This window comes from Rhamphochromis longiceps, linkage group LG8 (genome assembly GCF_057381845.1).
Source record: "Rhamphochromis longiceps isolate RC_006_pf linkage group LG8, R_longiceps_female_GT1.1, whole genome shotgun sequence".
NCBI lineage: Eukaryota > Metazoa > Chordata > Actinopteri > Cichliformes > Cichlidae > Rhamphochromis > Rhamphochromis longiceps.
Genome location: NC_140564.1, coordinates 35,275,944 through 35,302,216, shown reverse-complemented (window position 1 = coordinate 35,302,216; position 26,273 = coordinate 35,275,944). Strand labels below are relative to the sequence as shown.

Here is a 26,273-nt window from a genome sequence, read left to right as displayed (position 1 = left end):
CTTTCACTGACCATCGCTCAGCCTCCGGCAGATCGGCTCTGTGCAGCAGAGACAGCAGACACGAGACGGCGTCCTCGCGGTCCACAACGTCAAACACCACCTGAAACACAACGAAAACCGCCATTAACCACAACGCCATCAAGCAGAACGCCATCAGACCCATTAACCATCGTCTCACTGACCTCCAGGACTTGGAGAGCGGCGGCTACGACCTCCGGCGATTCGTCCTTCAAACGCTCCGTGACGGCGTCTTTCAGGAAGTCGTCATCCAGACTCTGCTGCTGCTCAGAGGAAACACGACCCTTAATATGTGTGGTTAAAAATGTCAGCCCGCTCAGGACCCGGAGCAGAGCCCTGAGGCACCTCAAAGCTACACAATCACCTGCCTCAGAGGTCAAAGTTCACCTGAATGAAACAGACACAGAGGATTAAACAGGAAGTCTACCTGTCCAGCGGCGATAAGGTCCTTCAGGCGCTCCACGGCCGAGACTCTGACCGACGGCTGAGGGTGTTTCAGGCTGAGCAGCAGCGACGTGTCCGAGTCGCCTAAAATCTGCCGACGCAGAAGGAAGACCGTGAGCTCAGAGAGACGAAGACGCCACAGTTCACCTGAGCGACGCCGTTTTGTAGCTCACCTGATGTTTCCCGCTGCTCAGCGACAAAGACAGAAACCGGTGGAAGAGCCGTTTCTGCGCCGTGCTGCCGATGTCGGTCACATGACCTGCGAGGACGCCGTCCAGAGCTGCACAGTACCTGATGGAGGAGAAAACTTAAACGCGGCTCCGCCCTCTGTATCCCAGAACAGCTGCGGCCGGCGGCCATGTTTTCACTGCTGTTTGCGTGCAGACTCGTTTACCTGAACACGGTTCTGCGACACCTGTGCTGAACCAGGAACTATATATTTACTCGTACGTACTTGGACTCGAACAGGCGCACCAGAGGCAGCAGGCGCTGGTCGAGGGCCGACAGCTCTACAGGTGAGCGCTCGCTCTGACTCAGATACTCGTCCAGCAGCAACCTACGGGACAAACACGGCAGCAGTGAGAAGACGTGTCGCGTGATTGGCTGCATGGTCAGCTGAGAGGAGGCTTACCGGGCCGCGGTGTGGTCCAGGTCTTTGGTCAGCAGGACGGACTCCAGGATGGACTCCAGCACTGCGAGCCGGTCCGTCTCACCTGTGACACAAACTCAGGTCAACTCCACCTGCGGCGCTGTAAAGCATTAGACGTACATGCAGCAGGCCTCACCTGAGCTGCTGATGAACACGCTTTGGACCAGGTGAGGCAGCAGGTAGCGGAGCAGAGGGCTGACGTCGTGAACCGCCGCCATGACCTGCAGCGTCGGCACCAGCGCCGCCATCGAGCAGAGACGGCCGGCGGCTCTGAGCACACGAGAAGGAACAGACAGGTGAGAGGACGTCACGCCTGGACAGAGCGTGCCCGAAACATCACGACCAGGCGGCGTCTGTCCTACCTGGGCCCCACGGCGCCCTCCTTCTGGTTCTGCAGCAGCACGATGAGGCAGCCCACGCCCTCCTTGGCGAGGACGGGCTCTTTGATCAGAGACTTGCTGATGTGCACGGCGAGGCTGTCCACCAGGCTCGCCTCCATCACCACCTTCACCGCCAGCTGGCACACGATCATGTAGGTGGCGGCTTTATAGTCCGCAAGCGACGACTTCAGACCCTGAGGAGGCAACGACATGTGCGAGGTTAAATCTCACGTCACCTGTCGGGTCGGGGTCATGTGAATAATGGCGCACATTACCGTCTGCACGTATGGCAGCAGCTTGGAGATGATGGTGTTGGACACTCTGTCCACGGCGTCCAGGGCGGGGACGATGGTGCAGGCGTAAAAAGAGAAGATGACTCTGAGCTGGGAGCAACTTCCCGAATGTCCGGAATACGCCTGCAGAGGAGAAGGAGAGCAGTGAATGCAGGTAACTGTGCAGGCGTCCCGAGAGCCTCGCCGCGACGTCGACAGGTAACAGGAGGGGTCAGGGAGGTCACCTCGATGGACCGGGTCACCAGGCTGCAGATGAAGTCCATGAAGCTCAGGTCAGTGTAGCAGTGAGCGATGAGAGTTCCTCTGGATAACGGCACGCCGGGTTTCTGAACAAACAACGACAAACAAAACGATTTCACGTCACTCTGATCAGCAGACGGACCTCACAGGCGCTCCAGCTCAGGCGAGTCACCCACCTGCAGGCCGCGCAGCCAGTTCCAGCGACTCGTGGCGTCGCTGATCTTCAGGAGCTGCAGGACTCTGACGAACACGTTGGTGTCGTGATACGGCAGCGCGCAGGCGAGCAGGCTGTCGGCATTGTACAGCTGGATGTGGAAGCTGAACACGGGAAAACACGGAGTCATCACGCGAGTATAAAACAGGAAACAGAGTGTGAAGGAGAGCTTCTGTGCACATTTAAGGTTCATCTAGTTAAACATCTGTTTGACTAATTAAATACGAAAAATAATCGTCAGCATTGCCATAAATGTGTTAATGAGGCGTCAGCGCCTTAAAGCTGCCGTTTCCTGAAGGACTGTTTGCTCCAGTGAAATCTTAAATCAGAAGTTTTCTGAATGGACTTTGGTTTGTTTTTCATTTATCTAATGAGTCACAAAGTGTCATTTTCTGTATAACTGAGCTGCGACGCCTCAGTGGCTTACCGGTGAACGAGCCACTCGATGCACTTGTGAGCCGGTTTGAGAAGGAAGTATGGGCAGAGGCGGGTGAGGAAGAGCGAGATGCCGGCATCCAGCTTCTTGTTGACCTCCTTGGATTGGATGCTGCGCTCCAGGGTCGTCGAGGCGGGACTGAACAGGGTGCTCTGAAACTCCAGGAATGCCGGCTCGATTCCCAGTAGCTCCTCCAGCCCGGTGCATCCTGCACGAGGAAGAGGACAGACAGGATGAAGGTCAGGGAGGAAACGGGCTGGAACAGGAGAAGAGGAAGAGGAGGGCGGGACTCACCGAGGGCGTAGAAGGTGCTCCTGTCCATGGACGCTGCCTCTTTGGGGTCAAAGAGGAGCGAGGCGACCTCTCTGCGGGTCAGCAGGTTGGCATCGCTCTGAGGCAGCGCCAGCCTCTTCAGCTGGTGAGCTAACGACGTCATGATGTACGATGAATCTGACAGACACAAAAACAGCCAAATTCTGATGTCAGTCTGAGGCCTCTGCACAAAACTTTATTTAAACAGCAGGAAAACAGTTACATGAATCTTTAATAAAAAATAATCAACATCACCTCCTTTTTCTCCGTGTTTGTCTTAAAGGGGGAAACCTTAAATCTGCAGATTTTTAAAGGGAGTTTGGAATGTAAATTACACAGCAGATGAAAAAGGGTCACACACAAACACAGAAACAGCAGGTTTGAAATTTACATGTTGGATCAATATTACGGTACACGTGATTAGCAGAAATAGCATATTGAACAGCAGCTGTGCAAAGACAACTATTAAAACCAAACAACTGAATAATAACTTTTTTCCTCACGAATTTCAGAGTGACTGAAGAAGTGAAAGTTAAGCTCACTTTTACACAGGGCTACATTGTCTTTTAAACAAAAAATCTTAAATCTAAAGTATTTTTAAGGGACAGATGAGCCCGTTAATAATCAGGGAAACGTGGTTCCTCTGCAGCTGCGCGTTAGTAACAAAGTTTCTACACCATTTAACTCTTCAACATCAAAGCCACAAAAACTCCGGAATTATTTATTTAAAAGCCAGAAAATCATATTTAAGTTGTTTACTGACAAACTCGATCACAGCCGACTTTAAAGCCAGATCGCCTTCTGTTAAAATACAGATTTTAATGAAACGTTTACATGGGTGGGCGCGTCCTGACATGAGCGGAAACGTTAAATCTGCCGTTTTCTGAATGAAATTCTGCATGTACAATAACTCGAGACTTATACGTTACCTCGCTTTCTGAGCACTCTTTTCGGTCAACGATCCAGATTACATGCAGCTCACAGAGAGTTTAGACTTATTCCGCCCGCACTAACACGCGGCGCTTTTATCGGGTCACAGATTAACTCGCTGTGACCGGAAATACGCGTCAAATCCAAAAAGCCTCAAAGGCTCTCCAACACTTTCAAACGTTTCAACATTTCACCGAAAAAACACAAAACTCAAACCTGAGTCCTCAAACAGCACCGACACACGTGCGTACGGTGCTCGACGTGACCGGGATCCTTCTACATCCGGTTCACTCCGGATGTTTTCCTTTTTTCCCCCCCAATCTTTGATGACGACGCGAGATGATTCACCCCATCTACTTCCGTAAACTTGTTTTTAACAATCCGAAGAAAAACGCTTTAAAATCAAATTCAAATATATTCAGTTAAAATAAATAAAACTGAATCAATTTACATGGAAATTAATAAAAGTACAAAAAAACTTGAACGAAAATCAGAGAAAAATAAAATGATTCTATGATCATAATATAATTTAATTTTGGTTTAAGGTTCTACATATTTTACAAAACACAACATTATAATGAAATAATTATTTATTCTTATAATATAAATAATAACAATAATAGCTATTATATTTATATTATTAGTCTTTAAAAAGATTGTATTTTATTTTGAAAGGTAGGTTTGGATGACTTCCGCACTGAAAGCGTCGCTGCAGATACTTTAAATGTTAAAAACATTTTGCAGCCAAAACCTGATTAGAAGAAAAAAAGCTGAATCAAACTTGCTGCCACTTCCTGTCCCACTCTGTGTTCCAGCGCGTTCCCACACAGACGAGCAGAGACCAGGTAAATAAGAAGTGCTTTATTTACAGATAAATAACAGCGTGGTCAGAGAAAACACAAACATGTATTTAAATGTTCTTCAGTGGACTCATGCCGTGGTGAAGGCGGTTCCCTCAGTAACAGTCGGCGTGGATACGTTAGAGCAGTTTCCTCCTTCCTGCTCCGTGTCCTCAGACGGGCATCAGGTCGTCGGGGACGGGGATCCGTTTGAGTTCGTCCACGTAGGTCGAAGGCTCCTTAAAAACGTCTTCAAACAGGAGCTTCATCAGCTCGCTCACATATTCTGGAAGACATGGAGGTCACTGTAAACCACACTGGTGTCAATAAAGTTGGAGAGTTCAGCCTCTCCTCTGTGTGTGTGTGTGAGCTGCACTCACTGGGTTTGGGCTCGCTCTGCTGAGGCTCGGCGGTGACCTCTGAACTCCTGTCTTTGTGTCTCTCTGCGTCCTCGTTGAAATGCATGGCGGCCAGGTACAGCCTGGAAACAAGACCCACTGTCACACAGGTGTTTGAAGCTGTGACATCAGAGCTGAAGCAGCAGCGTTTACCTGCAGAGCACGCCGACGAACGGGAAAGCGACGTTCTTCGGCGCGAAGCGGCGCACAAGCCAGTGGAAGCGTTCCAGCGTGGACGCCTGGTGGTCGTGACTCAGTTTCCCGACATCGGCGAGAATCCGCTTGTTGAGCAGGAGCTTCTTCAGCTTGTGCAGAGCCACCGAATCTGCAGCCACACAGGTGAGCACAGACACACCCACAGGTAAACAGTCAGCCAACAGCAAAGCAGCAAAGAGTTAAGCTACGCCCATCACAATAAATCAAATAATAAAACTGTTTGTTAATTGCCCTTTTAACGCCCCTCCCCCTCAGCCGAGGCTCTTAACAGCGAGTGGGTGGAGCTTGTGTCTAAGCTGACTATGTCAGGGGCGTCCTCTCTGTGATGTCAGCAGGGATGACTCATCTGAGCGCTGAGAGTGGACGTCACACCCTGCTGGACACATTTGAAAGGCCAGCAGTCACATGACTTGACCAGAGGTTTATGACATCATTACGTGCGAGAGGTCAAAGGTCACTGTTTACAGAGGGTTAATTTATTCGTCTTCTCTCTGCATCTCTGGAGCTGAGATGAGTCACGCTACATCAGAGTCTGACTGCCGCGTTATTGTGGACACCGCCGCTGTGATGTCACAGGCTGGTTAGCCAGGTGAGCGGCTTCACCTGTCAGCCAATGACTGGACAGTTTAATAATCATACATTTTATTCGTGGGCGCCTTTAAAGCCCAGACTCTCCACCTGAGGCAGAGGCCATCTTCGCCCCGAGCAGGTGAGGTCCACATGCACAGGTGTGACTGGCTCTGATTGGCTGACACTCACCTGGCTGGAACCACTTGCTGGGATCCATGGACACGCGGTTAGGATGCGCGCACGTCGGGAACAGCGGGTCGTCGTGCGTGTGGACGTTCTGGATGTGGTTCACGAGGGATTTCCACTTCGCCACCTTCTCAGGCGCGGACGTGGAGGTCGTGGCGCTCCAGTAGACGTGGTTCCTGATGCTGGGCAGCCACCGCCGCACCAGCAGGCACTCTTTACTCTTCGCCAGCTTCTTCAGCTTCCTGGACAAACCTGCGGAGAAAAACATGTTAGCGTGTGTCTGACGGCTTATCGTCACGTGACCACGCCGTACCGACCCTTCTCCAAGTGCTGGATGTTATAGTAATGGCGGACGTTTCGCTTCCTCAGGTATTTCTGCACGCGCGCGTGGCGGTCGGTCACGATGTGGTCCACGCTCAGGCGGTTGACCTGGAGGAGATCGAGGCCTCGCCGCAGAGCCTCCGTCTCCACGTGCGAGCTGCCGCTGACCCCGGCGCTCTGAGAGGATAACCATAAACAGTCACGTGATCAGCTCTTACTTCCTGTTGGCACAGAGCGAGCGTTACCTGAATGAGCTGGATGTCGATGACGCTGCTGCTGCTCAGGTGCATCAGGGTGTAGCTGCCCAGCTTCCCGCAGTGTCCTGTCAGAGGAAATGACATCATCAGGCCAAAGTAACCACAAGGTGACAAAAACAAGACACTAATGATGGCGTTTGCTCACCCAGCAGGTCCGCCCTCATCCGCCCTCCCACCGCCACGCTGCCCTCGCCCCTCAGGCGCTCCATCAGCACCTGCTGGTCCCGCTTCCACTTGTGGTTGATGGCGGGCTCGAGGAACATGCGGGCGTGCCTCCTGAAGGTGTCGGACTGGAACACCTGGAGGTTCATGGCTCTGCACACCTGCAGGTGATGCACAGCAGACACGCGCCGTCATGGAGGACGTCTGCACGTGCGCACACTCGGACAGTGACGTCAGAGTTTTACCGTCACGTGTGCTCGGGTCAAAGGTCAAGGTTACCTTCTCCACGTGACTGAATGAGCCTCCGGTGAAATAAATGGCCGCAGACATCTGCAGGTTTCCTAGCGGCGTGCTTCCCGCCACTGGCTGGCTCTCCCACTTCCTGCTGTAGTCACAGCTGGGGCACAGCTGGCTGAAGGAGACGAAGGTGCCCATCCGCCGCCGCCGCACCTCGCAGCTCAACCCGCACACGGGACAGGTGAGGAAGAGGTCTCTGAGACAGCTCTCAAACACGATGTATTTGGGGTCGTTGTAGTGGGAGGGCGTGGCCTCCGCCTCGCTGTGTGGGTGGAGAACAGCAGGTCAGACGTTTGCTGCACAGACAGACAGGAACCTGCAGGAGGCGCCGGCACCTTACCGACTGTCGGGCGGCTCGCTCGAAGACTCGTCCGGCTCATACGGCTCGCAGATGGGGTCGTACTGGTCGGATGCTTCGGGGAGCTCTGTTTCCTCCTTTGGCTCCTCCCCCTCCTCTTCTTCCATCATTTCCAGACGTGGTCTCTTCGCTGGTCTGACACCCGGCTGAATCCCCGTCTCTGATTGGGTGGTCACCGTTCCCACGTTACAGTGTAAAACCGAGGCCTGTGTGGCTGAAACGCACAAAACACGTTTTACACTCTTTAAAACTGAACAAAGCTTCCTCTTCATCACAGTCCAAAACCTGCAGTTCCTCCACCAACCAGCAGGGGCCAGCAGTTAGTATGTGGCCATCTTTTACTTACAGTGTGTGGCACTCATACCCACCTTTGCTTCTCACGTGCTGCTTCAGCGTGTTGTAGGACAGCTGAGTGGCGGCGCACCTCGTAGATGGGGAGTAGGACGTCTGCGTGCCCACCGACACCATGTAGTGACAGAACTGCGTCGCCACGGAGACCTTGGGTTCAGGGTCGGTCTGACAGGCGGTGTTTCTGAAGCGAGTGAGGGGCAGCAGCACCGGACTCTGCTCACAGGAGAGAGGCCAAATCAGGGGTGCCCAATCCCGGTCCTCGAGAGCTACCGTCCTGCAGCTTTTAGATGCATCCTTGTTCCCACACACCCGAATCAAATGAATCGCCCCATATCAGGCCTTTGCCAAACATGATGGCATGCTGAAGAGGTAATCAAACCATTTGATTCAGCTGTGTTGGAGTAGGGATGCATCTAAAAGCTGCAGGATAGTAGCTCTTGAGGACTGGGCAGCCCTGCGCCAAATGATATGTAATGCACTACGGAGGACCCAAGGTGCCAAAATAAGTAAACGACTCCATAATTATTCATGGAATATTCGATTAAAACTGTAGACTTTAATTTTAAAAATATAAAGGACTCAAAGCGGAAAGATCAGAGACACTGGTCCACGTCGGCCATGTTGATGACGGTGCATTAAACGGTTTTGGCTGTCGCCCACATTTATGAACTTTGTGGCTAACGGTTCAGAGGAGGCGCCACGAGGAGCTGAAAATCTTTAAAACAGCTCAGTTAATGTTTCTGTTTTTTATAATTAGAATGTTGTTGTTTCCCTCAAGCAGAAGCAGAATACATTAAAGTAATGTAAACAAAAAAATATTAATATTATCATTATTTTCAACCGTTTATTTTTACATTAATCGGCTTCATCGCAGATTTCAAATGTGTAACTGTTGACATGATTCCAACGTAATAAAATTGAGACTTTCCCCCAGACTGCAGGAGGTCCCAGGAGCTCTGCGGGGCACAGGTACAGGTAACGGACAGCAGGCGAGCCGCTGCACGCTCACCTTCACCTGACAGGTTTAACCTCTGCAAACAAAAGCAGGTGCAGCAGATTCATTTCAAACAAATAGCGAGGACTTCCATCATTCCCCAGCATGTTTAAAACATCAACAGAGAGCAGGACATCCACCTTTTGCTCTTCCATCATTTTTCCTCTTCTCCGATCCTTTCACTGCTCATACCGAGGCTCAGAACAGCTTTAGCTGCTCTTCTTTACCACGTCCGTGTTCAGCAGGTTGAGGAGATATTCGTGCCTGATGATGTCACTCAGACCCAACCAAGGTGTTTCTGAAGCAGCTGACAGACGAATGCTCAGAACGCCTCACCCTGCAGGTGTGACTTTGTCATAAATGCTGATAGTGCTATATCGATAAACAGCCAAATTATCGATACAGTGAAAGTATCGGTCAGGCTCTAACAGCACTGTACTGATGTCCAGCAATGATTGTGCACTGCACTACGTTTTGTTACCTTTCTTGCGAAGCAGTTGGTGACATGTCTGTGAAAAGTGCTATATAAATAAACTTTTACTTACTTACCAACTCTAAATACTAAAATAATTAAAAGGTTTTTGGAAAAAACATTGAGTCATTTCGCTTATTTTGGCCGTTTTGGTGCTCCATATACTAACTGCTGATCAGATCAGAAGTTGGGAGTATTTTTAAAATTAATTCTGGTTTTTAAAAAGAAAAAAGTACAGCTAAGCTAGCGCTGATTTACTGACACTTATAAGGTGTCGCTTTTATGAAAGGATGTAATGACACTTATAGGTTTGGTTTACACCAGTTATCATAGTATTGACAAATATGGCCAATACAATCATAGCATAATAATAATAATTATTGGTTTTTAACGACTGTTTAACAATACAACCTTATTTACGGAGTAACGGTCTTATTCTTATTATTAGTTTTTGGCATGTTTGAACCTCCACAGACGGTCACGGTTTAGCCGTTTATGTCGTTATTTTCAGGCTTTTTCAGTGTTTTTCTGATAAATTCGGTTTTTATTTTTTTATTTTTTATTTTTTATTTTTACACGTTAACTGAGACCGTTAGCCCGGTTAGCCATTTTTGTTGTTTTTTGATCCCGCCGGTGGATTTAAACCGTTTCTACCGTCCGTTTCCCGGTGATCCGGGACTCGGCAGCTACTCGCCGCGGAGATCCCCGGGCTACACTGAAACTCACCGCCGCCGCTTTGGACTCCTCTACGTCCCCGTGGATGAACGGCAGCGCCCCGTCCTTCAACAACAGCCTGGCCGAGAAGCCGGCGTCATACTGGGCTTTGTTGACGAACGAGTCCTCGGAGAAGTGGCGCGAGCAGACGTACACGGTGGCTTTGGGCGGCCGCTGGTCTGAGAACAGGTACTGGATCCACTGCTGCCGGATCCGCTCCTCTTTGGGCAGCGCGAACAGGTTCAGCTTCCCCTCGCAGCCGAAGATGCATTTCTTGGGAGACATCCTGGTCCGAGTCCCGCTCCTGCACACGGAGCTGGAAAACTTCCCGAGTCCAAGCGCGAGGAGGAGGAGGCGGAGCCCGCTCCCGTGACCATATAAGGAAATCCCCGCCAGTTAAAGTCCACGCGGCCAAGAGGCAACCCCCCCCCCAAAACGGTCGGCGCAGACGCAGGGAGTACTCAGATTACTCCAGCACGGACTGACCTCGTTAGCTGAGATTCAGGCCATGTTCCACGTTCCCGCCACCACTTTAACACCGTGAATGTGACAGCAGGTACAGGGTCGAACTCGGATGTTTCTGAAAAAAGTTGAATATCCTCAAAGTTATTTTAAAGTAGTTCCGTTAACAAATGATAACAGGCGAAATCATCTGTTAATGTGATGTTCTTTGGAAAATTTGTTTTTTCTGTTTTCAAACGTTCACTCACTGCAATAAAACAATATTTTAATGAAAATGTCTCTATACGTTGAACTCGGAGTGAACCATCTCAAATCAATATATAATCTTTTTCATAGAGCGTGTCGCACCTCCGGCCACAGGGGGGCGTAAATCACTGCTGGCGCTATAAAATGCCCCCACTGTAAACGGCTAGTGTTAAGTCTCCTGTCTGTTGTTAGTGTGAATGTGATCCCCTGAGAGGAGCTCACGGAGTCTGCTTTCATCGCTACGCTGCTAACCGGCGGGTTCTTAACGGGAACACCATTTAACTGTCTCCGCCAGCGCTATCTGTCGCTCGCTAGCTGCTAACAGCTAGTGGCCGACGTCTCTCCCTATCTGCCCCCCGCTGCGGGTGAGCACAGCGTTTTTCCTCTCTGTACCGTCCTGATTAACTTTTCTTTTTCTACTGTTATTTTCTGTGAGCGCTAACGCTGACGTTAGCAGAGCCACGGTTCGTTTTTCGCGGGGGTCCGCCCACTGTGGGATTTTACTGGCTACGCACAACATCATTTACGTGAGCTGACCGCGGATTGGTTGGAAGCTGACAGCTTGCAGTTAAAAGACTGCACACGTGGGCTCAATTGCAAACAAACAGAGCGGACACGCGCACGCGGGTGTAGAAGGGCGATTATATGTAAGTAGAGTAACGATGGTGATGGAAGGAACAATAAAGACACAAGAATAAAAATGTTGGGTTGTGTGTTTACGTGTTTCACCCCGCTGTGCAGTTGATAATTACCTAAAACACGCGATCTTATTTTCCCATCAGCCTCTCAGGTGAGGGCGCTCTCAGCAGGTGAAGGGGGAGCATTGCAGCGCCACCTGACAGCTCAGCAGGAAGTCGGCGTTTACCTGAAGGTGAGGGCTGCTGGGTAACTGAGTCTGAGGTGGCAGCTGGAGATAATGGATGATCCTCCTTTGTCTCGTCCTCGCTCTCTGTGCAGCTCCTCATTTGTTTTGAGACAGCTTTCTTCTAATTGGCTGCTCCTCTCAAACAGAAGGTTTGAGTGGTAGGTGGGTGGGGCTCTACGGTGAAATGTCCCCCTTTCTAAACCCACTCTCTTCTGATTGGCTGACTTCTGGACTCCAGCACCCAGTTTGACCACATAAAGAATTTCTTTCTTAGTTTTGAAGTAACATCCTGGTTATTTGGGGGGAAGAGGAACAGCAGGCTGAACACCTGTAAACACCCGAGCGTGCGAACATGTGGCGGGAAATATCTGACTTTATTTATTCAATAAAAATATCAGTGTCCTCACAGAGATAGAGGTGTGTGTGTGAGAGCAGCTGACTGACCCACAGACAGGAAGTGTAAGCAGGTTAAAGGTGAACTTCAGCTGCTGGCTGGATCTGTGTGTGTGTGTGTGTGTGTGTGTGTGTTAGAGTTGGTGTGATTTGTGTGTTTGTGGCAGCGTTGTTGGCGGCTCTGCCGGCCACCATGAGTGACGAGGACCTGCAGAGCTGGGGCTGGACTGACCTGTGTGTATGCTCGGCTTCTTTCTCTGCGCTGTTGTATGTAGGTCAGGTGTCTGATAAGGTTGCAGGGATTTGGTGTGTGTGTGTGTGTGTGTGTGTGTGTGTGTGTGTGTGTGTGTCTTCAGTATTTCAGGAAGAAGCGGTTTCTGTGTTCCTGCTGCGTTGCTGCAGCGTGTCTGCAGCTTAAGTGTTTCAGGACACTCGAGTTTAATCATTAAGCTGAAGCTGCTTTTAATCCAGAGTTTAATGAAGGAAACGAGTATCTGCAGCTCGCCGTTCGTCTGGTTAACACGACCCCAGACCTCCATCGATCTGCCTTCATATCACAGGAAATGCGGCTCGGAATACTAATAAGATTCCTCCGTACATGCTGGGAACTTTAACGTTTTTAATTTTATTAATCTGCATTTTATGGCTGACTTAGTGAGACTCTTATTATAAAATTAAAACCTGCTGGAGAAACCTGTTAGAATCATATTTGGGAAGTGTTGCACAGTTTTCTGTGTGTGTGTGTGTGTGTGTGTGGTCGTGTGGGTGTGTGTGGTCGTGTGTGTGGTCGTGGTCGTGTGTGTGTGTGTGTGTGTGTGGTTGCGCGTGTGGTTGCGCGTGTGTGTGTGTGGTCGTGTGGGTGTGTGTGGTCGTGTGTGTGTGTGGGGTCGTGTGTGTGTGTGGGGTCGTGTGTGTGTGTGTGGGGTCGTGTGTGTGTGTGTGTGTGTGTGTGTGGTCGTGTGGTCTATTGATCAGATTCATACATCATCACCGATGTAAACAAACAGTCTGTATAATTTGTTTTTTAATTGTAGACTTTTAATCAGATTCTTTCCTCTTTATGTTTTAACAGTTTTTTCATATTTAAAGGAAAAACGTTCCTCCTGTCAAGTTTCAGTGTTTTCTCATTATGTCCTTGTACATTTTAAAAGCTTACTTTGCATCTAATTCTTTTATCCATGATGTAAATTTGTTTCTTACTATATTCTGTTAAAATGGTTTTCAGCTTTATTTGATCAGGTTGCTTAAATTGGCAACATTTTCAGACTTTGTTTCCATGAAGGAACACGCCTCTTCCTGTTCCTGCTCCCTCATCTTCCACGCCTGTCTCCTCAGCTCCACCTACTCGTCGTCGGACTCTGAGAAGGAGCAGCAGGTCACCTCCTTCCTTCGGGCGAGGGTCATGTCGAGACGCAGCCTGCGGCTCGATGAAGGCCTGCTGGACCGCAGTCTTCCTCGTGGCAGCGCTTCCTTTAGTGCGGGAGGAGGCGACTGGAGGAACAGCAGGTCAGTGTGGACGTCTGCTGAAGGTGCGTTCTGTTCAGGTCTGCTCCTCCTTCACCTCCTGCCTCCTTCTGCAGGTCGCTGAGGTCCCGTCGTTCCCAGCAGCACTCGGTCTCCTGCTCCGAGTCGCTCCTCGATGCGCCGCATAAACCTACCGTCATGGCACTCCACAACAGCAGCCTCCACAGCGTGGCGTCCGACGCCTCCCTGCTCTCCTCCCTGCAGAACGAGTCCTCCATCCAGGAGCAAACGCAGGTCGACGCGTTCTGGGGTACGAAGCCTGCTCATAGATTTATAATGATCTCTGTTTACAGAGCGCTTTGTGTAGTGCTTTTCCATGGCAACAGCACAGGTCATCAGATCCACAGATTCAATATTCTTACTTTGATTACTTTGGTCTGATGTTTTCAGTCGAAGGAAATGATCTGGGTTCAGTTCTGGACTCGTTAGCCTGCTATGTTGAGTTTGGAGCATCTGTGAGCACAGAGCTCGCCTTGTTGACCGGACCGACTCTAGTTTAACCTTGATCTTCCTCCTCAGGTTTGGACCACGACTCGGATTCCAAAGGTGAGCCTGCGCCCCCGCCCGCCTGCGCCCCCGCCCGCCTGCGCCTGACTCGTAAAGGCTTTGATAAGGGGACACGATGAGTCAGTTTCATCATGTCCTTGTGTCTGTCTGCAGAAAGCACCATCATCGCGGAGCAGGGCAGCGTCGCACTGAACAGCACTCTGATTGGTCTAGACACCCTCTGCAGCAAACACCCGGGCCAGGCCAGCAGGGTTTTCTGTAAAGACTGCAGCGCTCTGAAATCTGAGCCGCCGCTGGGTGAGAAGGAGGCCGGCTCCGCTTCCTCCAAATACACCACAGACACCTCCTCAACACTAATGGTGCCGCGAGCCTCAGAGTCCGAGGAACCAGAACCTTCTACCATTTACTACAGAGACAGAAGCCGCAGGAGGAGGACGGGTGAGGCAGACGCACGTGACGGTCTTTACTGTGGAAATGACCACATCAGACTTTTTCCTTTTTTTTGTCTGTAACGAGATTATAATACGACAGCAAAAACATTCTCGTATTCAGAGTAACAAAAACAAATCGATCTGTAGTAAAAATCTTTTCCCGTCATTCCTGAAACATTTCAAATCTCCAGAATTAAGACGAAGCAACACCTGCTGAGTTTCTGTTCCTGTCACACTCTGATCAGTGTTGTTACAGATGAAACCACACAGCCAGCACAGGTTTACCACAGTCACTGCTCTCTGCAGCACATGCTTTATCAGGACAGGGCGCCGTCTGCTGCTACCAGTGTGTCCAGTTTGGTTCTGGTTCTGCACAAACGTAACGCTTTAGAGCCTCCATCAGCTCCATCAGCTCCTCTCTGCTGCTGACGCCTTCCAGGAGGTTGGAGTAGCTGAGGACTTTGATCTGATTAGTGGGTTAGTGATGAACATAAGCGGTGAATGTAAATCAGACTGATGAAGTTGAGGGTTCGTTTATATGCAGACGATTTGCTGCCACCATCAGGTCAGCCTGTGAACTACAACATTACCCACCACCATGTGACCCTGGAGGGGGACGAGAAACGACCACGCACGTGTGTTTCTGCAGTGTGACGTGGTTTCACGTGCAGTGACGGATATTTGAGGCTTAATTCTGATTATGGTGTCACTGAATGATCTGCCATTTAAAGGTTTTGAGCCTCAGTCTTTACTGTAGACGTCACAGTTCTCACTATAATTACTCATTTAATGACAGTGAAGCTGTGATTGGATGGCTGATGAGCAGTTTCTTTGACCTGCCCCTCGCTCTGCTTCACCTTCAGCAGGTGGAGCAGCTGACGGTCACTTATCAGCTGGGGGTGAAACGAGCCCGAGCAGAGACCGATTGCTCTGAGGCACCTGGGCAGGTGCTGGGGGGCGGGGCTCGTGCAGGCTTCCACTTTCATGAAGCTGTGGTTTGTTTCCTGGATTTAGGAATCAGCTGAGCGTCACTTCCTGTTCTGGGGCTCTGCTGGCGTGTTTGTGTGCGGCGAGCTCGCTCGCAGGTGTCGGGGTGAAGGCGCCGCTCGTTGACTAGTTGTGGTTTGGCTCTTCCAGATGTGCTGCAGCTGTGGCTCGACTCGTGTTGGCTGCGTATCAGGAGAGCCGCCGCCTGCTGCGTGTCTGCGCTGACGCACACCTGGCAGGTGTGTCGGGGGTTAAAGGTCAACATACAGCCCGATAATGGACACAGAGGTACTGACTGTCTGTTTACAGCAGGTGGGGGAATTTACCTGTGCACCTTTCTTCTTCACACACTGGTGTAAAACACATCTGCTTCACCTGAGCGAGGCCGCCGTCCAATGAAAGCACCCAAAATCGCCTCTGTGATCAGAAGAGCCCGTTTGAGTGGTTAGCAGGAACTCCCAGAATCCCTCAGCTCCCTGTGAATGACCCACACCCACCTTTGCCTGCAGAGGCAGCATTGCGTTACCTAAAGTGGTGCTCTTATGAGGAGGTGGTGTGAACTCTGTCCTTCAAGCTTCAGTACCTTTGACCTTTCTCACCCTTCACTTAACTGCGTTAGCTCCGCCTACATGACCCCGAGGGTTGACTATCACCTTTTAGAACTTCTTAAAAGAGAATCTGCCAAAGTAGCCCGAGATCAAAGATGTCTGCCAACGGCCTTATGTTTGGATCTTCAGGAGGAAGAAGCACAGGCAGGCTTCATTAAACACGGAGGAGGAGCTCCACCCTCACGTGTCTCTTCTGTGGTCATTAGACCTCAAAGGGTTTATTTCCATTTATTTTTAGTCACCTGACGCCTCCTCGCTAAACATCCCTGACTCCTCACGAGACCAGAGCGCGCTCTGGATCTCTGGACCTGCAGTCGCTGTGCTTCTTTCCAAATAAACAAATGGGCTGCACCTCTTCACTTTGGCTGTTTCCCTGGCAAAATGCAAATCTGCCCTCCGGCTGCTTGCAGCGAACATTCAGGCCTCGGCTCGGAGGTGGACGGTGGTGATCTGCCGCTCTCGGTGAGTCCTGACTCTGTTTCCTCTGTTTCAGTTCGACCCGGCCGCGGCGGAGCCATGAGCCTGACGGAGTCCAGCCAGAGGGAGCTACAGCCCAACGGATCTCTGTGTGAGCAGCACACACACCTCAGAGGGTTTAATCAGCCTGCTGTTCACTCGTTCATGATGCTGACACACACACACACACACACACACACACAGTATTTCATGTTGGACTTGTATGTGATGATGTGCATGGCAGGAATCAGAAGCTGAATGGAGGGTGTAGCGTGTGCAGGCAGCAGTCATGGATACAGAAAAGATTGAATTGAACTTTATTTATAAAGCACCGAATCACAGCAGGGTGCAGATTTCCTTTCAAGCCGACTCTGTCTGTAAATGCATCGTCTCCACCTGCTGGTTGCTGTCTCTGTGCAGGCAGCAGGTGGAGTCTCACCAGAAAACTCCGCTGCTGCACCAACGCTGCCTCTGAAGTGGGCGGTGCTTTAACACTAATGTTGAAACTGTGTTCGTGGCGCCGGCTCAGAGCGGCTTTGCTGCAGCAGCGTGTTGTGAACAGTCGGGGCGTGACTGAAGGGTCACAGTGATCACCTGATGCGGAGGTCGCCGTGTGCACGCTCAGGTGTTCTCCGTAAACCTCGAGGCTCCACAGCCAAACTCGGAGCTTCCTGTTTGGAGCAGCGGTCACATGGTTCCTGTGTAGATGTTTCCTGTTGTGACTCCTGTGTTTTCTGTCGGTTAAACGCTCTGCTGACACCTACAGGTAACGACTGTAAGGACAGACGGCCTTCGCCGATGGATGCGGTCACGTCTTCTTCGTCCTCGTGGTCCTCCCTGGTTTCCTGTTTGTTGGGGTTCACGTGGAGCGCTGCTCTTTTCACAGGTTCAATACCCGCTCCGGCAGTCTGCGCTGCAGGCCGTGCAGATCGTTTTTACTCACATCCGCTCTGAGTCGCATGTGTTCAGTCGCAGCGTGAGGCCACAAAGCGTAAAGATGGTGTTGGCCTGTGATACAAACGGCAGCGCTGTCAGTCTCTTCTGTCTTTGAGTGTCTCTGAGCAGCTTGTGTAAGCGCGCAGCGGAAATACGAGTCGTAAAGATGCTTCAAAACAATTTATCTGACCCGTTATACATCCTGTGACTTCAAAGACACACACACACACACACACACACACACACACACACACACCAGCATGAACAGGAAGCTGTGACGGTTTAAATTTGAATCTTATGTAAACAGAGTAAACGCCCTCCCGAGTAGATTTGACTTTGTGTTGCCGTGACAACCAATCGGACTCAGCAGCAGGGTGATTGGCTCAAAACTTAGTGATGTTAACAGACTGTATATAAAAGATGGGTGTCACTTGATGATTCTTTTAATTATTTGATTTGTTGTTTTCCTCGTCTCTGCCATTTGAATAATTAAATCAAAGTGTTTTATAGGGAAATTGTGAGCATTTGTTTTTGTGATGAACTAAACTTGAATTCTCTGCATTGAAAACGTCATGAATAGGGATGGGTACCGGTGTCCGGTGCCATCAACGGTAGTAACCAGACTGAAAAGCAGCGCACATTTCGGTGCTTTATTTCGGTGCTTTTTTTTCCTGAGCTGTGATACACTTTAGATTCTAGCCAATCATTTTACGTTTCCCAGGATAGTAGGCGGGCCCAGGTACGTGCGTTCTTTTAGAGCAGAGCTACAGATTAAAAATGTCCAAGGCGAAGCGGTCAAAGTCTGGCTGTACTTCACAGCAAAAGATGCAAACTCAGCAGCAACAAGTGCTTTAAGCTGATACTGTGATACTGTCAAAGGAGGTAACACCTCGAATCTGATGAAACACCTGGCGACGCATAGCGTTTTTTTTTTTTTTTTTAAAGCCGAGAAATGCGCCGTATTTGATAGCTTGCTGCGAGACCTCACACTGTGCACGTCGGGTGGGTTGCCAGTTATCGGACCCGGAGCAACATCCCCCAAAAACCCGAAGAATAGAGTCCTGGCCCCTAGCCCTGCCAGTGTAGCAGAAATGATGAGGATGATGATGCAGCAGCAGCCGTTCTTCTCTGCGTGAGTAGCTTAATGTTGTTCGTGTGTAATTTACGTGGAGTAGGCTAACCACGTTATTACATTAATGCATGTAAGGTGAACTAGCAAACATCATCATAGCTACATGCTGCTGTCTTCTTGTTTGATGGCAGATGCTCCCTTCACCCTGGCCAAAAAGGCTAAAATGACCAAAGAAAAAGTGGAAAACAGTTAAACATGAGAGGTTTAGGACAAAGTTTGTGTTTTTTCCATTGATTAAGCACTGCTTCCAGCCAAGAGTGATACCATATATGCCCCATAGCTGCAGAAAAGGCTAACATTGTTATCTTTTTACAAAAAACAGCTGAACATGAGAGGTTTTTGGACAAAGTTTGTGTTCTCCATTCTTTAAGCACTGGTTTGAGCACCGGCACCGTTTCAAAAGTACCAGTTTGGCACCGGTATCGGATAAAACCTAAACGATACCCATCCCTAATCATGAACTCTAATATCAGATGTTTACGTTTATTAATGACTCGGTCATTTCCGTTGCTGTAAAAGTCGAACTCAACATTTTTCCAGATTTGTTCGTGTTACATAACGTTTGAATCGATCTGCGTTGAAGAAACCATGACGGAAGCAACCGGTAATAACGGCGTGCGAGCGCAGCGCTGTGCGGACGTGCTGCTGAGTCACAGGCAGTGTTGGTCAAGTTACTTGAAAAAAGTAATCAGTAACTAATTACTGATTACTTATTTTCAAAAGTAATTAATTACTTAGTTACTTAGTTACTTTTTAAAAACACGATTTACAACCTGAGTAGGTGATAAAGCGATAGATCTTTCAGCCCAATTCTACTTTTTCTGCATAATCCATCATATAAAATGTAATCAAATGGAAAAGTCTCTTTTTTTAACTTGTTTTATTAGTTTTAATCTTTTAACTTTATGCATCAAGCAAAGATTTAATTATATGCAACATTCTCTGACTGGAAGAAATTAGTTTAACATTTAAACCTATTTTCTGCACATTCCAGCACATAAAATATTTTGTGTGTTTACACTCAGTCTTTCAAATAGATGCAAGTAAAACACAGCAGAAAATAAATAAAGTCAAAGACTCAGCGGTCCTGTTGCTCTATTTTCACCTGTATAGCAGGCGGAGGGTTACCCTGGTGCAGGTGTGCCGCGGTCAGTGGAAGAATCCGCGAGTTTCTCTGTGAGTTTCCCATTACGTCGTAGCTACTCGGTGCTTGTTTGGAAGTTTAGGGGTTTTTTCGCTGTAAAAAGAAGTTTTCTTCCCACGCACAGCGGACACTAATGTTTTTGTCACTTTTTATGGAATCAAACTCAAAGTAAGGTCAGTACTTCCACGCTTTAAACGCTGCACGCTCATACTCTCTCTGCACTCGATATGTGATCCATTGTTGATCTGCACACAGCTGTTGTCACTAACGGCGCACTCGCTTACGTCACTGTCGTGAGACATTCTCGCAAAAAATCAGTTTTAGTAACGCAGCGTTCCTACGGGAAAGTAACGGTAATCTAATTACCGTTTGCAATAGTAATCCCTTTACTCGTTACTTGAAAAAGTAATCAGATTAGAGTAACGTGTTACAAGTAACGCGTTACTGCCCATCTCTGGTCACAGGCGCGTCCACACGTTCCGTTTTTAAGGGCTGAGCTCACCGGAGCGTTTGGTTTGGTCAGGCCTTAAAAACCAGAGTGACTTTGGCCAAAATGGGCGTGGCCCGAGAGCGTCTGCAGCCGCTTCCCGCCGTGCTAACTGACCTTCCTCCTCTCCTCCTGCAGCTTCGGTTCTCTTTGACCTCGCTCAGAGAGCGGCTCGGGCCCTCGGGCCTCTGAGCAGGAAAGCTGGTTCTGCTTCGTGGACCGCCGCACGCTCTGCAGGTTAACACCGCCATGTGTGCGTTTGATTTGTAGCGTCTTTGCTCCCTGACCCAACCCCCAGCTGTTTGTTGCTTAGCTGCTCTGTCGTGTGTGTGTGTGTGTGTGTGTGAGTGATAGTTGGTGAATAAAATCCCTCCCTTGCCCCTCCCATCCATCTGAATCTGTGTTCTGATTGGCTTTATCGTTCTGTGTCTGCAGGTCGGACAGCAGGCGACGCCTTCAGGTGGCTCGACACACGGTGGCGTCACATGACCACAAACACACCGCTGAGCTGGCAAGTTTGAGCTGATTCATTAGGTTTTCTCATTCTGGAGTAAATCTGCTTCATCAGACCTGTTCGACCGCTCAAATACATTTAAGCTTAAATAGTGGAAGGAAGGTGATTAACCCATGGCTGACGTCTCTGCAGGTTTCCTGTCCTCCTGGTGGTTCTTTCTCTGCTGTTTCTCCTGTTCGGTGAGTTCATTGACTTCAATGATCTTAAATCACTGTTTAACAGCAAACGTGGACGATTCTCCTCAGTTTCCTAAAAGCTTCTGTGTGGCTCACAGTTGGATTTAAAACGCAGTCCTGCAGAGTCTGATGCTCGTTCACAGCAGGATTAGACAGGAACACAGCAGTCACAGCTGACTTTCAGGAAGTGATGTAACTGGACTCCTCCCTCCTCAGGTCTGCGCTGGTTTGGTCCAGCTGTTTTACAATTGCTGCTTCCAGCTGTTAACATCACAGAGTGGAGGCCAGCGGTCTCCAACATCCCCGCTCTGTCCTCTAACAGCTTCCTGTCCTCTGAGAGCCAATCAGGAGAGGGCGACGTAGATGAGTCAAAGGAGGCGGGGCTGCTTCACAGCAAACCTCCACCAGCAGAAACGGCAGCAGGAGAGGAGGTATGACCTCGAGGCTTTCAGCCGGCAGCAGATGAGGTTTACGTTTGGTGGTTTGTTTGTGCAGTCGAAGGGGAAAAACCAGCGCTGTGCTTCTGTAGAGCGCCGTCACTCTCTCAACCAACCTTCATCTTCTCAGGCGTTACCATAATGTCACTGAAAAGCACAGTCGCTTTTTGATTTACAGGAGTTACGCAGGGCTGCCGCGATTAGTCGACTATCAAAATCGTCAACGGCTAATTTAATAGTCGACGTTTGAAGCTTTGTAAGATCCCAAAAGACTCATTAATAGGTAGCAGGATTCAAGGGTGTAATAACGGACTGAAACAGGGATGGCAGCTGCCGTTAAACCAAGTAGAAGCAGCTGTGTCCGAATTCAGGAACCGCATCCTCCTGTGGCCGCATGTGTAGGCCGATTACGTTACAGCGGCACGACGAAGACGGTCCAAATTCGAAGACTCCGAAAAATGCGCCCTTCATTTCCCCAGATTTGAAGGATGGGTCGGGTGTATACTTCGTGCCCCAACCTATCCCAGAATTCATAGCGCGGCCCAGCTCAGTTTCCAACAATGGCGGCAGCTAGTTAGTTTTAATATTACTCTTATTATTCTTTCTGGGTCACAAAATAAACGTTTAACATATTTTCATGGAGAATGTAGCTGTGTAAACCTCAAATATCGGCTCAGTTCATCAGGACACCGCATACTTTCAAAAGCGCTCCGACGTTTTCGGAGACGTCTGTTACCCACTAGCTCGATAGCGAGCCGGGGGCGAGGCTCACTAGCGCCGTGAGAACACCGGACTCCCCGCAAATCGTTTTCAAACCCACCGCCGTCTTTCGCTACTCAGGTTAAACATGATATATGAGTCACTTAGATAACTTAAAAATGTTGTTGTTTGGCTTTTTTCAGTGTTTTATTTGTTCCTGAGTAAATCGGTTTGGCTGAGATTAAAGTTTTTACACAGCTGAATAAACATCAAGCAGACAGCTGATTATCAGAAGTGTGAGATGCTCGAGAATATACTCGGTTAGTTTATTAAACTCCACCGAAACAATCTGCACATTGCATTAAAATGTAATAAACTATCATCTTGTCTTTAAGTTATGTGCTAACTAAAAATAAACACTTACAGCTGTAAGCTAGTGATAGTTATATAAGAGCAGATGCTGCTGGTGCAATAAGCTGTAGTTTTACGTCCAGTGGATCATGATCTGATTAGTCGACTATCAGAATAATCGTTTGTGGCGGCCCTGGAGTGACGCATGTTTATGGGGGGGGAAAAAAAACTGCAACAAAACACGTGCCTGAGGCCGGCGACAGGTTAGGATAAACTAACATGCATCCTGGAAGTTTACGAATGTGGTTGTTACAGGAAGTGGGGGCGGCGGCAGAAGATGCTGAGCGGCTCATTCGTCTGGAGCAGAGTCTGATGGTGCTGTGGGAGCGCGTGGAGGCCGGAGGACGGCGGGCGGAGCAGAGACACAGAGAGCTGCTCCGGCTCTACACCGGCCTGCAGCAGCTCTCGTCTGCTCAGCGCGACGGCATGGAGGCGTCGCTGAGCGCTCTGCTGGACCAGCAGCTGTCCGAGCTCAGGAAACAGCTGGACGAGGAGAGGTGGCAGAGGGAGGAGGTGAGGATCTGCAGCACCGTCACTGCAGTTAGCTGAGCTGAAGCTAGCACACAGCAGTAGCACCATCCACCTGTCAGTCAAATAGGCCACGCCCCTAATGATACAAACTATAACCCTTACTACAATTTAAACGGTTATAAAATGCAGATGTGATGGAGGCCATTATCCAGAGACCAGAACAGTTTCTGTATCGTGCTGTGAACGTTTAACACGGACTCACCGGGGCCCCCGCTGGACGCCGGAGGAACTGCACGTTACTGAAACATCTGTCTCGTGTTTGCAGGTTCGCCGGCAGGATTTGTTGCAGCAGCAGACGCAGACGTCTCGTCTGGATCAGCTCGAGCTGCAGCTGCAGAAACTGGTGGCCAAAACGATGGTGAGTCACATGACCTGAGACGAGCTTGGCGTTTCACCTGTAAAAGCTTCAGAAATAAAACTGCTTCACTAAAACTGCAGGAGGTTCAGTGGAGACGTGAAGCTGCTGGATCTCTCCTCTCGCCCTCGCCGACCACACTTCCTGCTGCTGTCAGGTAACCTTCGTCATCATCACCTTCTTCAGTAGGTTTATCTGGACCAAAGAGAAGCAGCTGCTGATGCTGGTGCGACTCCTTCGTGGCTGACGTGTCTTTTTCCTCCTCCAGTGTTGACCGGCAGTCCCATGATGCCTTGCTAGCGGAGGTGGTTCGGTTGGAGGCGGCTCTGGGGGACGTCAGGCGGGACGTCAAGCTTCTGTCCAGATGTCAGGACAGCTGCCAACAGCTCGCCACAATCCAGCAGGCGGTGAGACACTCATTTTAACGGTCTCCTTCACAATAAAAGCCTCACTGAATGGTTGCTTTTAATGTGAAGGACCAGTTTCCTGTTCTGACTGTCCTTTTTCTGTAGATTTTGGGGCAGGTCTCTGCTCAGGTGCGAGAGGAAGTTCGGGCACTGCTCTTCAGCAACCAGCTAACAGCGGGCGGAGACGCCGCCGCCCTCCCACAGTCGCTCCTCCGGTGGCTCTCTGAGCGCTATGTGAGCGAGGCGGACCTGCAGGCGGCGCTGGCCTCTCTGGAGCTCAGCATCCTACAGAACATCAGCCTGCAGCTGGAGCAGCGGCGCGGCGAGGAGACGGTCAGAGAGCCTGTCCTGCATGCTGCTGAGGGCGTCGGGGCCACAGTCACCCAGGAGGTGAGGAGGCGCGGTCAGAGGCGGGCCTAAATTTACCACCTGAGGATGAGTTTGATAAACCTGTCTAACCTTCTGAGTAATGACCTTATTCACGCTGTAATAATCGCCACTCACGCCTCCCTCGTGTCCTCAGGATGTCCGTGCGGCGGTGAAGGACGCTCTGCGGCTGTTTTCTGAGGATCGAACCGGCCTGGCGGACTACGCTCTGGAGTCTGGAGGTCAGAATCCAACAGCGACGTCTGTGATGTCATGAACCTGCTGTAATGGTTTACCCAGTGTGGCTTCTGTGCTCGTCCCGCAGGGGGCAGCATCCTGAGCACTCGCTGCTCGGAGACGTACGAGACGAAGGCGGCGCTGCTCAGCCTGTTCGGAGTCCCGCTCTGGTATTTCTCTCAGTCTCCCCGAGCTGTGATCCAGGTAACTCATCCGTACAGTCATGTGGTTATGATATGAAGCCCCTCCTCTTTCTCGTCTTTGACTCTGTGATAGGACTTTGTCCTCCTCTCAGCGCTCCTCCAGATGTTTTTGCTCAGACTGATGAATCAGAAATCACCTGATCTGTGCTCTCTGCTGCAGCCCGACGTCCACCCGGGGAACTGCTGGGCCTTCAGAGGCTCCACGGGCTTCCTGGTGATCCGGCTCTCCATGAGGGTCCTGCCCTCGGCCTTCACCCTCGAGCACATCCCCAAAGCCCTGGCCCCGAGTGGGACGCTGCACAGCGCCCCCCGAGACTTCGCCGTCTACGTAAGAGAGCGATGGCGTGCGTTCATAAACCTGCTGCTCTGTAGTCTCTGTGTAACCTGAACGCTCTTTCAGGGTCTGGCTAACGAGAGCCGGGAGCGAGGCAAGCTGCTCGGCACCTACACCTACGACCAGGATGGAGACGCTCTCCAGACATTTGCTGTTTCAGTGAGTCGTGGGGCGGGGCTTGTGGTTTTAGCCTTCCTTAATGTTGGCGAGCCAGTCTGTCACAGTCGTTAACACTCAGCCTCAGAGGGCGACAGAAGCCTGTCAGATACCAGCTGCTTCACTTTGTCTCTTTAAATTTGTTCTTGTTTTTAAAACCGCACGAACGAGACGGCGAGACTGTCACATGACTCATGCTCACATGACTGCAAAATATGACCTCACAGATCTAAATCTGGACACTTGCCCCATCAATGGAAAAAACCACAAACAAATGATCACAGGCAGGTTGGGGGTTAGTTTTGCAGAGCGGCTGCTGAGATGAGCAGAGTTATTGATCCAAATTTAAAGTTTTTTTTCTCCTTCGAGGCAGAAAACGAGTTTGTTGCCTGAAGTTCTCAAACATGCGATGTCGCTGCCTTTTCCTGTCTCTGTTTTGTCCCGTCAGGAGGAGAACGGCGAAGCCTTTCAGATCATCGAGGTCCAGGTTTTATCTAACTGGGGCCACGAGGAGTACACCTGCATGTACCGCTTCAGGGTACACGGGACGCCCGGCGACGTCTGAGCGCGCTCATACAGTCGAACTATTAGAATCGCGAGCGGGGTGGAGGCAGCGCAGAGGACATCGTAGCTCTGGTTCAGACTCGCCTCCTGCCCTCGCCACTCGCCACAGACATTTCCATCTGGAAGTGATCAGTGTTTCCTGTGGAAAAACAACAGTGTGTCATTTCTGTCAATAGTTAATATTTCTGTGTTTTTGTTTGACGTCCTGTTGGCTTTCCTGTTTTGTCTTTTATTGGTCCCTCGAGCGTCTGTACTCTGAGCTCAGGCGTTCTCACAGGGCGACCCGTGGACGAGCTGCCATGTTGATGCAGCACATGAACGGTCCTGGAAACGGCGCCGATCCACAGCGACGCGTTTACTGTCTCCTGGAAAAGCAGGCGACGTTCCCGCTCGAGCAGAATCGTTTAAAAGGGAGTTTGAGCTTTTTTTGCACAGACCGACTGAAACGTTTGAACCTGTGAAATCCAGCTGCTGTAATGTTCTCATTTTGTCTTCAGGTTAATTTGTTTTTAATCTGTGGTTTCATACTGGACGCTTCTAATAAAGATTTTCTTAATATACACTGTTTGTATCAGATGCATTTGTTTGAGAAGAGAAGCTCATCACAGCTGCGTCAGCAGTTCCCTCTCTGAGCTCTGCAGCTCCCAGTGAAGC

General features: G+C 50.0%; 3 protein-coding genes across 14 annotated transcripts in view; 1 reads left to right on the top strand and 2 right to left on the bottom strand.

The window, feature by feature from the left end:
• The window catches only part of heatr1 (HEAT repeat containing 1), an 18,168-nt gene extending 13,971 nt beyond the window's left edge, over positions 1-4,197 (bottom strand). For both annotated transcript variants that reach the window (XM_085417286.1, XM_085417288.1), the window contains exons 1-15: positions 3,916-4,197; positions 3,242-3,284; positions 2,969-3,124; positions 2,666-2,882; positions 2,201-2,342; positions 2,009-2,110; positions 1,767-1,907; positions 1,474-1,685; positions 1,248-1,381; positions 1,094-1,175; positions 917-1,018; positions 636-753; positions 446-553; positions 183-281; positions 12-100 (exon numbers count right to left, since the gene is read on the bottom strand). In XM_085417286.1, the coding sequence (XP_085273412.1) occupies positions 12-100; positions 183-281; positions 446-553; positions 636-753; positions 917-1,018; positions 1,094-1,175; positions 1,248-1,381; positions 1,474-1,685; positions 1,767-1,907; positions 2,009-2,110; positions 2,201-2,342; positions 2,666-2,882; positions 2,969-3,110 (1,688 nt within the window). In that variant the 5' untranslated portion in view covers positions 3,111-3,124; positions 3,242-3,284; positions 3,916-4,197. The remainder of the gene's footprint in view (positions 1-11; positions 101-182; positions 282-445; positions 554-635; positions 754-916; positions 1,019-1,093; positions 1,176-1,247; positions 1,382-1,473; positions 1,686-1,766; positions 1,908-2,008; positions 2,111-2,200; positions 2,343-2,665; positions 2,883-2,968; positions 3,125-3,241; positions 3,285-3,915) is intronic.
• Positions 4,198-4,762: 565 nt separating this feature from the next.
• Positions 4,763-10,409, bottom strand: LOC146664402 (uncharacterized). Of its 2 annotated transcripts, XM_085417289.1 has the most exons (11): positions 10,064-10,408; positions 7,889-8,084; positions 7,503-7,734; positions 7,145-7,424; positions 6,849-7,026; positions 6,692-6,768; positions 6,443-6,623; positions 6,129-6,377; positions 5,307-5,478; positions 5,136-5,236; positions 4,763-5,041 (listed from the first exon to the last, which is right to left on the bottom strand). In XM_085417289.1, exons 1-11 carry the CDS (start codon positions 10,334-10,336, stop codon positions 4,929-4,931), a joined length of 2,052 nt encoding a protein of 683 aa, XP_085273415.1. In that variant the 5' UTR covers positions 10,337-10,408; the 3' UTR covers positions 4,763-4,928. The 2 variants fall into 2 exon arrangements, with proteins under 2 accessions (XP_085273415.1, XP_085273416.1); XM_085417290.1 differs by lacking the exons at positions 4,763-5,041; positions 5,136-5,236 and having other exon boundaries at positions 5,303-5,478; positions 10,064-10,409.
• A 446-nt stretch (positions 10,410-10,855) lies between these two features.
• Positions 10,856-26,181, top strand: LOC146664401 (SUN domain-containing protein 1-like). 10 transcript variants are annotated; one of them, XM_085417279.1, is made up of 23 exons: positions 10,857-11,406; positions 11,542-11,630; positions 13,353-13,523; positions 13,598-13,791; positions 14,061-14,087; positions 14,202-14,486; positions 15,617-15,754; positions 16,568-16,642; positions 17,297-17,416; positions 20,368-20,466; positions 20,665-20,740; positions 20,876-20,922; positions 21,136-21,350; positions 22,722-22,979; positions 23,263-23,355; positions 23,436-23,509; positions 23,621-23,759; positions 23,865-24,149; positions 24,283-24,367; positions 24,451-24,566; positions 24,726-24,893; positions 24,966-25,058; positions 25,504-26,181. In XM_085417279.1, exons 3-23 carry the CDS (start codon positions 13,420-13,422, stop codon positions 25,618-25,620), a joined length of 2,808 nt encoding a protein of 935 aa, XP_085273405.1. In that variant the 5' UTR covers positions 10,857-11,406; positions 11,542-11,630; positions 13,353-13,419; the 3' UTR covers positions 25,621-26,181. The 10 variants fall into 10 exon arrangements, with proteins under 10 accessions (XP_085273406.1, XP_085273405.1, XP_085273403.1 ...); XM_085417280.1 differs by lacking the exon at positions 11,542-11,630 and having other exon boundaries at positions 10,856-11,124; XM_085417275.1 differs by lacking the exons at positions 10,857-11,406; positions 11,542-11,630 and adding an exon at positions 11,702-12,251.
• The last annotated feature ends 92 nt before the right edge of the window (positions 26,182-26,273 follow it).